This window comes from Mobula hypostoma, chromosome 6 (genome assembly GCF_963921235.1).
Source record: "Mobula hypostoma chromosome 6, sMobHyp1.1, whole genome shotgun sequence".
NCBI lineage: Eukaryota > Metazoa > Chordata > Chondrichthyes > Myliobatiformes > Myliobatidae > Mobula > Mobula hypostoma.
In genome coordinates this window covers 152,197,405-152,212,006 of record NC_086102.1, presented here as the reverse complement: position 1 = coordinate 152,212,006, position 14,602 = coordinate 152,197,405, and the positions used below count along the sequence as shown (strand labels likewise).

Genomic DNA, 14,602 nt, shown 5'->3' with positions numbered 1-14,602 from the left:
CCCAGTAGCATTTGCCCAATTCCAGACCCCATCCATCGCAAACCAAAGGCGTGAGTAATAAGTGCGCTTGTCAGTGAGATCTGCTGCCTGTCTTCACCCACCTTCCACAGAGCCCGGGATTTAGGTCGCTGGCCGTTCGCATGCTCCCGCTGACAGAGCAGGCAGACTCGGGCCAAAGCTCAGTGGGGCACTCCGAAGCTGTGGAGTAGTGCGGACTATCCACTCAAGGTAAATGTGATCTGAACGCGAGCATGAAGGGCCCCTATTATTCGCAAGGGAGAGTGGAGATCCCAGAGGGAAGGTATGGTTGCGTTGCCCTCTTATGCGAGAATGAGTATTTCAGAGCTTCAGACTCAATGGCAAAATCCAATTGTATAAGGCGATCTAATGCAGAGAACAACGACCTTGTTTAAGCTAAATACTATCTTTCCCCTCTCTGCTGAAAAGCTTGGGTGTTTTGCCGCGTTAGTGATTACTGTAGGTGGGGTCTGCATAGGAGGCAAAAGCTTCGGTCACATCCGAGAGGAAATAAATGCCCCCACTCCCTCGGAGAGCAGACGTTGTCACCGGAGCTGGCGAGTGGTTATTCTCGGCTGACCTCCTCCCCACAGTACAAATACCCTGCTGCACTGCAGAGCGGCGACAAGAGCTCGGCAAAACGCTTACGGTACAGAAAGAACACCTCGCCGCTTACAAGCTACGGTTAGACTGCGCTGCGCACTCACAACATGGTTTTATTTGATGCACATGTCAAACGCTCATTGTGGGAGAACTGCCAGAAATGACGTTTTATTTTATTTTTGCAAGAAGACTGCTCTAAATTGGCACACCAGTCACGTTATTTCCACAACCCGTGCCGCTTTGCTGCGGATGCGAAATCCTTGCGGTACTGCTATGTCCTTTGTCGTTGGCGTTAGCAAGCCATTCAGCTCCAAGTGGTTTCAGAAGTGTCAGTTGATAAGGACATCCAAAGCAGAAGTTACCAGTGATTGTAAACAGCGAACGCTGGCTAGTGCCTCCAACACTGTTACCGGAATCAATTGAAATACCAGGATCATATCAGAGAAGCAACAAGTTAGAAGAAACCTTTTTGCATTCTTCTGCTGTGGTGTTCCGGGTCTATAGAATCTCCTTACGTATACAGGTAACAAATGAAACTCCTGTTGTAGTGCACAGTCTGGCCCGCCTTTTAATCAATGCATATTATGTAAAAAAAAAGTGTCAAAACAAGTTGCGAAACGGGGAAGATCTTCATGATCAGGAATATATTTGACAGACTGGACACACAAGAAAATATTTCCACATAGGAGAAAGGGGGGAGCAAAGAATTCAAAGGATTACTCAGTTCTACAGCATGGGGTCAATGTCATCAGAGAGAAAGCTAGAAAAATGAGAAAGAAAGAAAGAAAGAAAAATAGGCAGTTAAATTTTACAGTGTTATTGTTTGAAATACTTTCTTTTCCCAGTATGAATAAGATTACTGACATTTCCAGGTCCTTTTCCTCTGGGTCGAAATGTCAGATACGAGACGGTAAGGCGAGAGCCGGAAAGTTTAGATGAGCGAGGCAAGTTTTTTTTAAATACAGGGAGTGGCGGCAGGTGGCTTGAATGTGCGAGGGGAGGAAGTGGAAGTAGGTGAAATCAATAATAAGACAGACAGGTTGGGGGCAAAGGGATAAAGACTTTATGCAGACGGTAGATCGACACCGGTATTGTGAGCTGAAGGATCTGTTTCTGTGCTGTGCTACTTCTGAAAATTTTATGGGTACATCAGATGTGCGTGAGTCTTGTGGTCCTGACATCATTTCTATGGCAGGGACTGGTAATTTGACCTCATTGACTGTGCTGTTTTCGACATTGAACTGTAAAGCGGAACTTACATCATGCGATCCTGGGAACAATTGTCATGGCGGGCAATCAAAAAGAAAATGTGGATACCTGAAAAATGAGATTAAAAGTAGAAACTGCTGGAAACACGCAGTGGGTCAGGCAGCTTCTGGTGACGTAGAAACACTTACCATTTTAGGTCGAAGGCCCTTCATTGGAACTGCCGTGGCTGGACCAGATGGGCAGTTTGGTGTCCAAGGTCATTTCAGTGCATGGCCCTCTGCTGAAAGCATGCACTGGGCCCGGATCTCAAATAGTCTGAGACGATATTGAGAATGGCCAACAGTGCAGACCAAATCAGATCAGTGCAGCCAGTGGTTGTGCTGAGAGTGGATGATAGTGGAGCTGGGAGTCTGGTATTACTGATACAGGTAAAATGATGGAGACTGGGAATACAAGCACAGGTAAACAGCAGAGCTGGGGCATCAGCAAAACTAACGCAGATAGTGGAGCATACCAAGAATACCAAGACATATTGAGAGTTGAGGTGGAAGATCAGGGACGTTACAGATAGATGGTGAAAATGTAGATATGGGAATGTTGGCAAAGATGAAAGTGAAGGATGTTTTCATAGGTAGATGAGGTGGGAGATCCAGGATACTGGGTGCAGACTGATGGTGAACTTGGAAGATTTAGTAAATTGGCACTGATTCCAGGATTGCAGTAGTTAGAAAGGGGGGAATTGCCATTGATAGAAGGGTTTTAGGGGATATGTGGTAGATCTGCCCAGGGTGAGGGACTGATGACTAAAACACATACAGTTCTGGCCTGCAGGTGGTAAGAGGTTCTGGGGAGGGGGGTGGGGGAAAGATTGTGAATGTCACACAGCTATTCAATATAAGGATGGAGGCAAAAAGGCAGGTAACTATAGCCACTTAATTTAACATCTGTAGCTGGGAAAATACTTGAAGCTGTCATTAAAGAAGAAATAGCGAGGCATTTGGAAAGAAATGTATTCATCAGGCAGATGTAACATGGATTCAGCAAAGGCAGGTCCTTTTTGACAAATTGACTGGACTACTTAGAGGATATAATGAACACAGTGAATAGATTTAGATTAGATTAGATTTAACTTTATTGTCACTGTACCGAGTACAGATTCAAAACCAATGAAATGTTGTTAGCATCTGACCAGAAGTGCTAAGAATAGTGTTATTTACAAGATAACTGTGAATAAAAAGTAAGTGCTACAGCACACAAATATAAAAGTACTGAGACAGTACAATATGGGTGCAATACTGCTTAGGGCTGTGATGTGAGGTTCAGCAGGATCACAACCTCAGGGAAGAAGCTCTTCCTGTGTCTGCTGGTGCGGGAGCGGAGGCTCCTGTAGTGCCTACCGGATGGGAGGAGAGTAAAAAGTCCATAGTTAGGGTGAGATGCATCCTTGATTATGCTTTTCGCCCTGCCCAGGCAGCGTTTATGGTAGATATTCTGAATGGTGGGCAATTGGGTATAGGGGAACAGATGGATGTTATTTACTTGGATTTCCAGAAGGTGCTACATAAAAGACTTATCCATAAGATAAGGATGCAGAGAGTTGTGGGGTGCAGTTTTAGCATGCATAGAGGATCGGTTAACGAATAGAAAGCAGGGAGTAGGGATACATGGTTATTACTCTGGTTGACAATCAGTGGTGAGCGGTGTGCCACAGGGGTCGGTGCTGGGCCTGCAACTGTTCACGATATGCAGTAATGATCTGGAAGAGGGGACCGAGTGTAGTGTATCTACGTTTGCTGATGATGCTAAATTGAGCAGAAAAGTAAATTGTGCAGAAGATACAGAGAGTCGGCAGAGAGATATAGATAGGTTAAGTGAGTGGGCAAGGTTCTTGCAAATGGAATACGATTTTGGTAAATGCAAGGTCTTCCATTTTGGTTTGCAGGTGCAGCAGGCTATCAGAAAGACAAATGGGATGTTGGCCTTCATTGCTAGAAGGATTGAATTTAGGAGTATGGAGGTTATACTGCAACTGTACAGATGAGGCCGCACCTGGAGTACTGCATGCAGTTCTGGTCTCCTTACTTGAGGAAGAATATACTGGCTTTGAAGGCAGTGCAGAGGAGTTACACCAGACTATTTCCAGAGATGAGGGGGTTAGACTATGAGGAGAGATTGAGTTACCTGGGACTGTACTCGCTGGAATTCAGAAGAATAAGAGGAGATCTTATAGAAACATATAAAATTATGAAATGGATAGATTAGATAGAGGCAGGAAAGTTGTTTCCACTGCTAGGTGCGACTAAAACAAGAGGACATAGCCTCAAGATTTGGGGGAGTAGATTTAGGTCAGAGATGAGGAGGAACTGCTTTTCCCAGAGAGTGGTGAATCTGTGGAATTCTTTGCCCAATGAAGCGGTGGAGGCTACCTCAGTAAATATATTTAAGACAAGATTGGATCAATTTTTGCATAGTAGGGAGACAAAGGTTATAGGGAAAAGGCAGGTAGTGGAGATGAGTCCATAGCCAGATTGGCCTTGATGTTATTGAATGGCGGAGCAAACTCAATGAGCCAGATGGCCTACTCCTGCTCCTATTTCTTATGTTCTTATGGGATTGACTGGCCTGCAGGCAGTATAAACTTCAGAGAGGGATGAATGGTCCTGTAGGTAGTATGGGTTTCAGGGAGGAGATAGAGGGGCCTGCAGGTGGTATGGGTTTCAGGGGATGGATAGATGGGCCTGCAAGTGGTATGGCTTCAGGCAGGAAATGGGTGGGTCTGCAGGTGGTGTGGGTTTGGAGGAGGGATGAATGGCCCTGCAGGTGGTATGGGTTTCGGGGGATGGATGGATGGATGGGCCTGCATGTGGTATGGGCTGCAGCGGGATGGGGAATGGAATGGTTTCTTGAACTGTGAGCAAGATAACTGGTAAGCAATTGCCGTAGCTGATGGAGATCCCAGTTCACAACACCCATTGTACCTGTCCCTGCAGCCCAGAATTGGAATGTGCCTGTTTAATCTCCTTCAAAACCTTGCTCTGACTTCTTTTAGCTGCATCTGGGTCCACAGGCAGCCCACCATTTTATATCTGATCTGGAGTTGTTGTGCAGCACATTCCCACTGGGACATGGTAATTTCTGAGGAGTCTACACATAGAACTCTGAAAAAGAACTTGAACCCAAAGCTTTCTGATTGTACTTGAACAGTGGCTTCCACATCCTGGACACATCCCAAAGGGTTCAACAGGAAGTACATTTCTTGAATTATGGCGTTTACTGTTTGCAAGCAAACACTTCAGCCAGCTTTTACATTCCCCAGCAGTGAGCTCGAGGGCTTCCTTCTTTCTGATGCTCAGCCACACACTGGCTAATTTTACCAGAGAACTATCATTTCACAGTCTTTATGCTATAACTATCACTTTACTATTTGTTACACTGTCATATTTTAATGCTGTTTTATGGAGTGCAACAGAATAATCGTTAATGTAGTTGACTCTTAGCCCAGAGATCCACATCACTTATCCAGAAGATGTGAGCTGAAGTTAAATGAGGACTGACTATGAACTTGAATTTTACTTTCCCTGGCTTTGTTCTGCCCCATTAGTAGAGATGGGTTTATTGTCAAAGAGATGGCTATAATGGTTCATAGCACTGACACAAGTTTGGACCAACATGGGGACTAAAGCCTTTTCCTGATGCCTTTCTCAGCTGATGAAATGGTATCCTTCTGTATTGGACCCCTGTCATGGTGTGTATTGGCAATGACTGAACCCAGGAAGAATGACAGACTCCCATGTAGAGAGAAGGAAACACAATTTTATATATAGGAATTCCAACAGAATACTTTTAGCTCGACGGAGCAACACTGTGAGATGAATCATTCTCGAAGCAGATGGCCCCTCTGATAAGCTTTAATTAGGAGTTCCATTTAAATAATCACAGTATGTGTGAAGACCATGGCAGTCAAAATAAATGTGACAAGATTAAACAGAAGGCACAAGGCCTTAATGATTCTAGATAAGACAACAATTAACCAATACAGGTGCTCAGGGCTCAGGGCAAGTCTACTTGCAGAAAGCACAGTGTGGAAGACCTCTGTGCTCTTCATTTATGTTACTCATAAAGCCATCCAAACAGGATGAGTCCTGAAGGTCAAAGCTGCATTTTTGAAATGGTTGGGGAATCAATACACGTGAATAACTGACTCAAAGATGTTCTAAACAGTATAAATAATGCAGATTGTTGATAACCTCTACACTGCCTTACAATGATCACCAATTGTACAGATAGAGTTGCTTTATAGCAGTTCTTTGGCAATACTTCCCACACCAGTGACCTTTATCAGATGGTTGGGACCTCTATGTTTCCCTTCAGGACACACCTTCATGTCATAAACATATCATGACATTTCACTGCTAGTTTCATCATCAACAGCTTAAAACATCAGTTTACTATTACTTTGTGAGCACCTCCAACAGACAGTCTGTGTTGGTTCAAGGTGAAGATGCCCCTGCTCACTACCTCCTTCTCAAGAGTAATTATAGTCCAAAGGCAAAAAGTCTCAAGTTTGTCCGTGACCTCTGCATCCCAAGAATGAATTCAAAATAAACATTGACATGTTATTGCACAGCAAATAAAGGTTTGCTTGATATATTTGCATAAAGCTAAATGACTACATGATGCATTGATAGTCCATGGTATTAGTGCTATTTTTAATTACTTGATATAAACTGTATACACAAGTTGTTCTAGAGAAGTCAATGGCAATGAATCATCAAAGATCTGAACTCACAGCAAACCAAATGTACATTACAAGTCACCTTGGGGATAACCACGCATACTTAGCATTTGTGTAACAGTAATCATTGACACATTGACTTCACATTTAAAATGATTTCTGTTTTTATACAAAATGATAGGCCTGCAGAATGAGTTTTCTTTCTTAAAGTTGTTGCCTGCTATGGAAGTTATATCCATTGGTGGAGCAACCATTTTGTTCCAATCTCCATTTCCGAATGTAATTTATTGGAGGTTTAAGGGGGTTTTTTTTTTAAACCTGGCTTTCTAACTTAGAAGTGTCAGATGGAATATGCTGGCTTTACTTTCTCATCAGCAATGTTTTGTGATCCAAAGGTTCTTCAGAAGTCAAGAGTGAGGATTAAAACTTGTTGCATGTCTTCCCCCTTCCTTTCTAGTACCTGTACTTTTTATTTTGGCATTTCCCCCTTCCTTTCTGGCCATGAAGAAGGGTCTCAGCATGAAACATCGACTGTTTATTCTTTTACATTCAGCCTGACCTGCTGAATTTCTCCAGCATTTTGCATGTGTTTTGCTCTGGATTTCCAGAATTTGCAGAATCTCTTGTGTTAAGGATTTGCTGCTCCACTGCAAAGTCTCTTCGAGGGATGCCTCCCCTGAAGAAGTTTAAATCTTCTCCTCAACTGGAGTTCAGTGAGACCATCTCTCAATGCAACCCCTCTGTGTTTTCTGCTGTTCTCTGAACTCTCCTTCCTCTCCCCCCACATTTTTTTCTGGCATCTTCCACCTTCTTTTCTAGTCCCAAAGAAGGATCTCAGCTTGAAATGTCAACTATTTATTTATTGCCATAGATGCTGCCTGACCTGTTGATTCCCTCCAGCATTTTGTTTGTGTTTCTCTGGATTTCCAGCATTTGTAGAATCTCTTCTGTTTATGATTGTTTTATTAAGTGTTACAAAAACAAAGAATAGAAAGGAAGAACAAGCATGGTGAGAGACAAAGGGAAAAAAAAGGGAAGATTAAAAGCAGCACACAGACAAAATACTGGAGGAACTATGGCAGGCAGCATCTATGGAAATAAGTAGATAGTCAATGTTTGGGGCAAGACCCTTTTTCAGGTCAAGTTGTGCGGTCTTCCCATACCAGACTAGTGATAATCGAAATTCCATCACAAATTCCATTGATAACAGGTAACAAATAAAATAGCCAGATTCAAATAAGACGACACCTGCCAACTGAAGCCAAGAAGTTTCCAGAAAAATAGAGGCAGCTGTAACCACTGGAAAACTCACTGAACAATTACAGCACATGTATATAAGTGGTTATGTAAAAATACCAGCAAATGTAAGGAAGTTAAACTACAAGAAAAATAACAACTCTGCATCCGATCCAACACCACTAACAGGAAAGATTATAAAACTCTCCATCGAGGAATCTGCTGTTGGTCTTCCTGCTCCTGATCAGGTAACGATTAAGTCACGGCTTCAGTTTATGTGAAGGAAAATGACCTCGTGCCTTCATTCTCAGTGGAAGTTGTGCTAGTTTTGAGAAGTGTTCTTGTTTTGGCATTTTTCTGTTCAAGTTCATCTGCATACAGCCATGTGTAAAATGAGGCATGATGAGCAGCATTTTAGATTCTACTTATTTAAAAGGTGTTACTTTATACTTACTCCTTTATATGTTTCATGGTGGTAATATGTACACTTTAATTCAAACATCATTGCTCCCAGCTATGCCTGTCCCTGTCACAATTATTTGACACCTCACATAAATCCCACCACAATCTCTCTTCTTTCAGGGAAAATGAACCCAGCTGTGCCTATCTCTCCTGTCAACATCCTTACAAATCTCCTCTGTAGCCTCTATTTGTTCTGTTACATCCTTCCTGTAGCATGATCATATCCTTCCTGAATGGCTCAAATCTTCTAGCTGTAATTTAGTTCACATGTTACTCAAGTCAATGCCTCAGCTGATAAAGGCAAGTGTCCTATTAAGCCTTCTTAAACATCTTATCTATCTGTCCCACATGGCAGTCTACAGCTCCCTTTGTTTTTCTACAAGTCTCAGTATCTTCACATATGCTACCCAGTCCCTGATCATTCTTGCTCTTTTGCATCTACATACTCAGGTTGGTAATATTTTTCTCTAGTCAGGAACTATCACCGTTACCGCTAGCCATTCCACCAATTGTGGCATCATTGACAGCTTTTCTAATCATGGCTAGGTTTGAATTCAAATCATTGCATGTTTTGCAGAGACCAAAATATCTGAAACTGGTTCTCGTGGAACATTGAGTCATTAAAGTTCCCATGGATCAGTACACTTTGCTGTCTCTTACGTAGTCTGTATTTGATCTACTTTCCTGTGGATCCCATAGCCTTTTGCTTTTGTGAGCTTGCAGGCCCTTGTAAATGCTTTGCTAAAATCCATGCAGATGACATTCTATGACATGCTTTTCTCTTTAACCTTGCACAATACCACTGCAAAGTCCTCGGAGAATTTAAGTGAGACGTCACCTTAATAAATTCATGATTACTGTTGTGTACCTCTCTATATGTTGACTAATGTATTCTCTTAGCTTTTTATCTAATAACCTATGCAACACTAAAGGGATTGACAGACTTGTAGTCATTTTGTTCTTTCTGCTTATGAAACCATTGGTCCCACATTTGCTTATTGGCACTCATCCTGAAACCAGAGGATTGGAAAGTGATAGTCAGAGATTATGTTATTTCCTCCCCTGCCTTTTTTAAGAACCTGGGGGCTACATTTAATCCAAGCATGGTGATTTATCCACTTTCAAAGGTGCTGGACATTTTAGTTTGACTTCCCACTCTTGGTTTATTATTTTTAGTACATTTTAATTTTTATGCAAATATCTGTATAATTCCCTCTGCTATAAAGCATTAATTTCCAAGATAATGCCTTTAATAATTACATTGTTGCCAAAAACTACATCTACATTGAAACATACAGTGAAATGTGTCCTTTGCATCAAATCAGATCAGAGAGGATTGCACAGGCAGCTCGCAAGTGTCACCACGGTTCCAGCACCAACATAGCGTGCCCACAACTCACCAACACTAACCGTACACGTTTAGAATGCGGGAGGAGGTTGGAACAACTGGAGGAGACACTAGTCAGAGGAGAGCGTACAAACTCCTTATAGACAGCAGCAGCAATGAAACCCTGATCTTACAGCTGGCACTGTAAAGCGACTGCATTATCCGCTACGCCACTGCTATGAATTTTAGGAACTGGGGTGGAGGTGGGCTGAGTCAAAGAATGGAACTGGCAGCATTGTTTTTGTATTGAGCTGGTATGGTTTTGAAGGATCTAACAGCCACTTTCTTTGCTGTAACCATTCTGTGAAGTGTCTGTCTGATACTGAGTTGGATAATCAATATTTAGTTGGAGGTACTTTGGACTGTGGAGGTTTCAGAGTGCTCACTTTTACCTTCTCAAGGGCAGCTGGGAACGATCTATGTAAACTGGTCTTGGAAACAACAACGTTCTGAAAATAAATTTTAAGGAAGTTGGCATGAGCTGAAAGAAAACAGTGGCAAGTGCCTGTTGAGGTAAAATGAGAACATTCCATTAGCCCAGAAACTTTGAACATTGCCAAGAATTCTAGACAAATTAGCAACAGATCTACAGAAAGTAGTTAATACAATCTCTTCTCCCATTGCATTATTCAAGCGATAAAGTCAAGCTCTTTTTCTCTCTCACACTCTTTTTAAATTTGTTTTACATGTTTTGCACTTAAATGTTTTCACAATTAACATTTTGAAACCAAGGTTATTTGATGCTCTAGTTAGTTATTGAATTATATATTAGTTTGACAATATTATTTTCTGTATATTTTGTTCTGTAAAGGTAACAGAGACATTTAAGAGAACACAAGGATCTGATATAGTCAATCACTGATTTATAATTTCACTGCACAGTTTTACACACAATGTGAAATAAAACTTCAGGTATAAATAAATCAAAGGCTTCTTGTGAAAATGGCGAAGGCAAGTGGCTTTTGGTGTTGTAGAAAACTTCAGATCTCAATTTCAGTTTCATTGTAATGTCAGAATGGCTTAGAACACCCTTGTAAAGTCTCTAGTGATGGAAACTTAGATGCACTTGTCTCAACAATTAAGAACACACTACAGAATGCATGTAGTAGTGGTCACGTGCAGTTATTTAAACCAGTGATTACAAGGTAAATTTCAATTGGTTATCACTTCAGGCAATATTGTAAATATACCTCCTGCTGACTAAACAGCAGAGTAACATTGTACTCAAATGGTGCAAAGATGCATTGTCTCAATTATCGCATTGCTGGAGGTAACATCGATGAGAAAGAAGTGGAACAGCTAACTACAATTTAAAAAAAAAAGATAGTCTTTGAGAGATTAGGTATGTATATGTTGCTGGCTTTTATTAATTGCCTTTCATCGCTGACATTTTCAGTGGAGATGTGGATTAAATGTCTGTTCGTAGTTGTGATAGTTCTGCAATGACATTCAAAGCTCGATGACATTTTTAAGTGGAGCCAGGCAAATCAGTAAAGCTGGAATAATTAGACAGTGACCTTTGGACCAGTGTCATTTAAGATTACCCTGAGATTCGCTTACTTGAGTGTACAGTGAATATAGATCTCAGAGAGATCAAATACCAAAGTGTGGCAAAGCATTTCCGTTAAATACTGTTCTTAATACCAAAAGTTCTTCTTGCTGGGCAGTCACTTTCTGCAGACTGAACATGGTAGATTGAAGATATCAGTGCAAAGCACTGCTGAAATGTCATCTGCAATATACCCTTTTAATTGTATCCTGACCATGCTGGGGTAAGTTAAATATTAAATTGAAGCAATTTTGGTGCCGTTATTCTGTGTAGCTCTATGTTAAAGGGGAATTGCCTTTATTTTCAAAATGTTTGTGAAGCCTTTTTTCATATCTTTATTAACATGTAAGCTACCACATGACTTTCAAATGATATTGTGACTCCTATGATGTGGTTTTTCTTGTTTATTTCCTAGAATTGAAAGCTACATATCAAAAATTATTTTTTGGCAAGGTCCATTTATTAGCACTCATTTATATTGAATTAATCGTGTTTGCTGTAGAAGATATTCAATGGAGGATGAAAATTAAAATGGACTTTGTTCTTGGCTTAGGCATTGCAATTGGTATTTGAGTATATAGTTCGTTAATCAGTGCAAGGCTGAAGTAGAGAATGATTACTGTATGCGCTGATGGTGAACTGAGACATGTATTTGTTCATATTGATCTGGAGACTGAAGATCCACTCTCAATATTTTAAGAACAGCTCCTTCCCATCCGCCATATAGATACCTAGGTGGTCCATGAACTCATGAACACTGCCTCATTATCCACCTTTCACGCTATTTATTTTGTAACTTACAGTAATGTTTATGCTGTGCAAAGCAACAAATTTCACAATGTATGTCTGTGATACACTGATTCTGATACTGAGACAAAAAACACAAAATAATTAAGACAATTGCTGCCCCATGTCAAAAAGAATACGTGAAATTTCAGTTTGCTTAAAATTGAGTGAGGAGCTTTCAACTTGTGAGATGGAGGCTAGGTTTCTTTTATTGATGGTAAGATATGATATGGCGAAGGCTAATAACAGCAGTGTTGAGCAGGAGCCAGTGGAAGTAGATTGCTAACTCAACATCTGACATGTGGGAGCCTATTAAAGGCCACTTCACCCATTTCAATTCTACTTCCCATTCCCATTCCGACATAGCAGTCCATGGCTACTTCTACTGCCATGGTGAGGCCACACTCAGGTTGGAGGAGCAACACCTTATATTCTGTCTGGGTAGCCTCCAACCTGATGGCATGAACATCGATTTCTCGAACTTTCAGTAATTGACCCCCACCCCGCTCTCCATTCCCCAATCCCATTTCCCTTTCTCACCGTATACCCTTACCGGCCCATCACCTCCCTCTGGCGCTCCTCCCCCTTCTCTTTCTTCCAAGGCCTTCTGTCCTCTCCTATCAGATTGCCCCTTCTCTGGCCCTTTATCTCTTTCACCAGTCGACTTCCCAGCAGGTTCCTTCACCCCTCCCCCTCTTGGTTTCATCTGTCTCCTGCTACATTGTACTTCTTTCGCCACCTCCCCCCCCACCCTCTTACTCTGACTTCGCATCTCTTTTTTTTCAGTCCTGATGAAGTGTCATGGCCGAATTGTCGATTGTTTACTCTTTTCCATAGATGATGCCTGGCCTGCTGAGTTCCTCCAGCACTTTGTGTGTGTTACCTTGATTTCCAGCAGATTTTCTCATCTTTTGAAAGTCAGCTGGTTAGAGTTCAAAGCCAGCATGTTCCTGTGAGGATGAAAGATAAAGATGGAAGAGTTGGATTGACGTTCTAGGACATGCCAAAATTAAAAAGGAGAGAGTGTTGTGTGCACTGAGAAACATTAATGTGGATAAGTCCCTAAGGACCTGACGGAAGCTGTTCCTCGATTCTAAGAGAGGCAAGGAAGGACATTGCTAGGGCCTTGACAGAGATCTTTGTATAGGTAAAGTCTCAGAAGATTAGTGAATAGCCACTGTTGTCCCTTTGTTTCAGGAGGCCAACAGGAACCAACCTGGAGTCATAAGCCAGTGGTAGGGACATTGCTGGAGGAGGTTCTTAGGGACAGGATTTACTTGCACTTGGAAAAGCACAGACTAAATAGGGAAAGCCAGCATGGCTTTGTTTGAGGGAAGATTAGTTAGACTGACATCTTGGTCTTTACAGACATGTTGAGCCAAAGTGCCTGATCCTGCATTGTATTTCTGTGTTCTTATGTAGTTTTTCAAACTGACTAATATGCTTTTTACTTTATCATAGATACCAATCTAATCTACTTGTGGGTGTAACTTCTTCCTTGCGTATTAGAGAGGAAATGCAAATTCTGGAACTTGTACCTCTTGGGACAGCATGACAAGAAAGTAATGATCGGATTGTTGAATTTGAAAAAAAGTCACTGAGAACTTTAGTCTAGCAACACAGCAGTTTGGTTCTGAAGAACCTCAAAGTAGAGCTTCAAGATTTCATTACTGTGTGTTCAATAAACAATGCAATCATTGTGATACTTTATTCTCAATGACCATTTTGACAAGGTCGAGGATTTATAAATTCTTGAGTTTTAGTTGTCATGTGTAGTGTGCCTGCTGATTAACTCATCAAATGAATGAATGAATGCTCCATTATCCAGATGATTTTGCAGAGTTCACCTGGGTTGCAGTTATCTACACTGAGCAATACTATTTCTAATAATCATTTTGCTTCATCAATGGAAGTTAACTGTGATTTTCTCAAGTTTTTGCATGAAAAATTGTTGGCAGTGTAAGAACAGTAATTGCCATAAAATGGGAGCCCTGCCTTCCAATGCAGCAACTCAGAGGAGCTGTGGCCACCCTCTTAGTGACGTCTTGATGCCTGAAGATTCTTGAACTCAAAAATAGGGGTCTGACATCTGGCTATTGAACACTGCTTCAAGCCTTCAGCTGTCAAATCTTGGGAAGGATCTTGAAAGCCGGTGGGAAAGGACTTCTCCCAGCTTCGTACCGAATTTGTAGTGGATACTGGACACCAGTTTCCCCTAATGATGTGCAATAATGGTGTGTTTCCTGATGTTTGAGGGGTTAAATGAGAGAGGAATTATGGTACAGATCGCTTGCTTCTCAGGAAGACAACTTAAGTGTGATTTTCATCACCAAATAACCTTGTCATTTGTACTGCCTTGAGATGAATGAGACATACCTCATTCTTGGCTGGTGCTCACTGACATGCAGCTGGCAAGCCTCTTCACATTTGGAGGTGGCAAGTTTTCCTAATTCATAGTTCTGCATTGTAAGGAAGTGTGGGATCAAGCAGCTGATCACAGGAAAGGGGATAAACTCCCTTTGCCTCGACGGTCTTGAGTTCATGCTATAACAAAACAGTTTGTCTTCTGGGAGAGAGTTTCTGTTACATTTTGAAATTCTGATTCACGACATATGAG

General features: G+C 41.6%; 1 protein-coding gene across 6 annotated transcripts in view; it reads left to right on the top strand.

Annotated features, from left to right (window-relative positions):
- Positions 1–14,602, top strand: part of LOC134348506 (inositol polyphosphate 1-phosphatase-like) — a 59,640-nt gene continuing 45,038 nt past the window's right edge. The window contains exon 1 of one of the 6 annotated variants that reach the window (XM_063051989.1): positions 1–228. Coding sequence is in view for 2 of the 6 variants with exons in the window: in XM_063051984.1 (XP_062908054.1) it covers positions 7,894–8,049 (156 nt within the window). In the remaining 4 variants the exon portion in view is untranslated. Of the gene's footprint in view, positions 229–252; positions 1,145–7,804; positions 8,050–10,874; positions 10,993–13,446; positions 14,220–14,602 lie in introns of those variants that run through there. The other 5 variants (XM_063051988.1, XM_063051984.1, XM_063051985.1 and 2 more) reach the window with 5 other exon arrangements.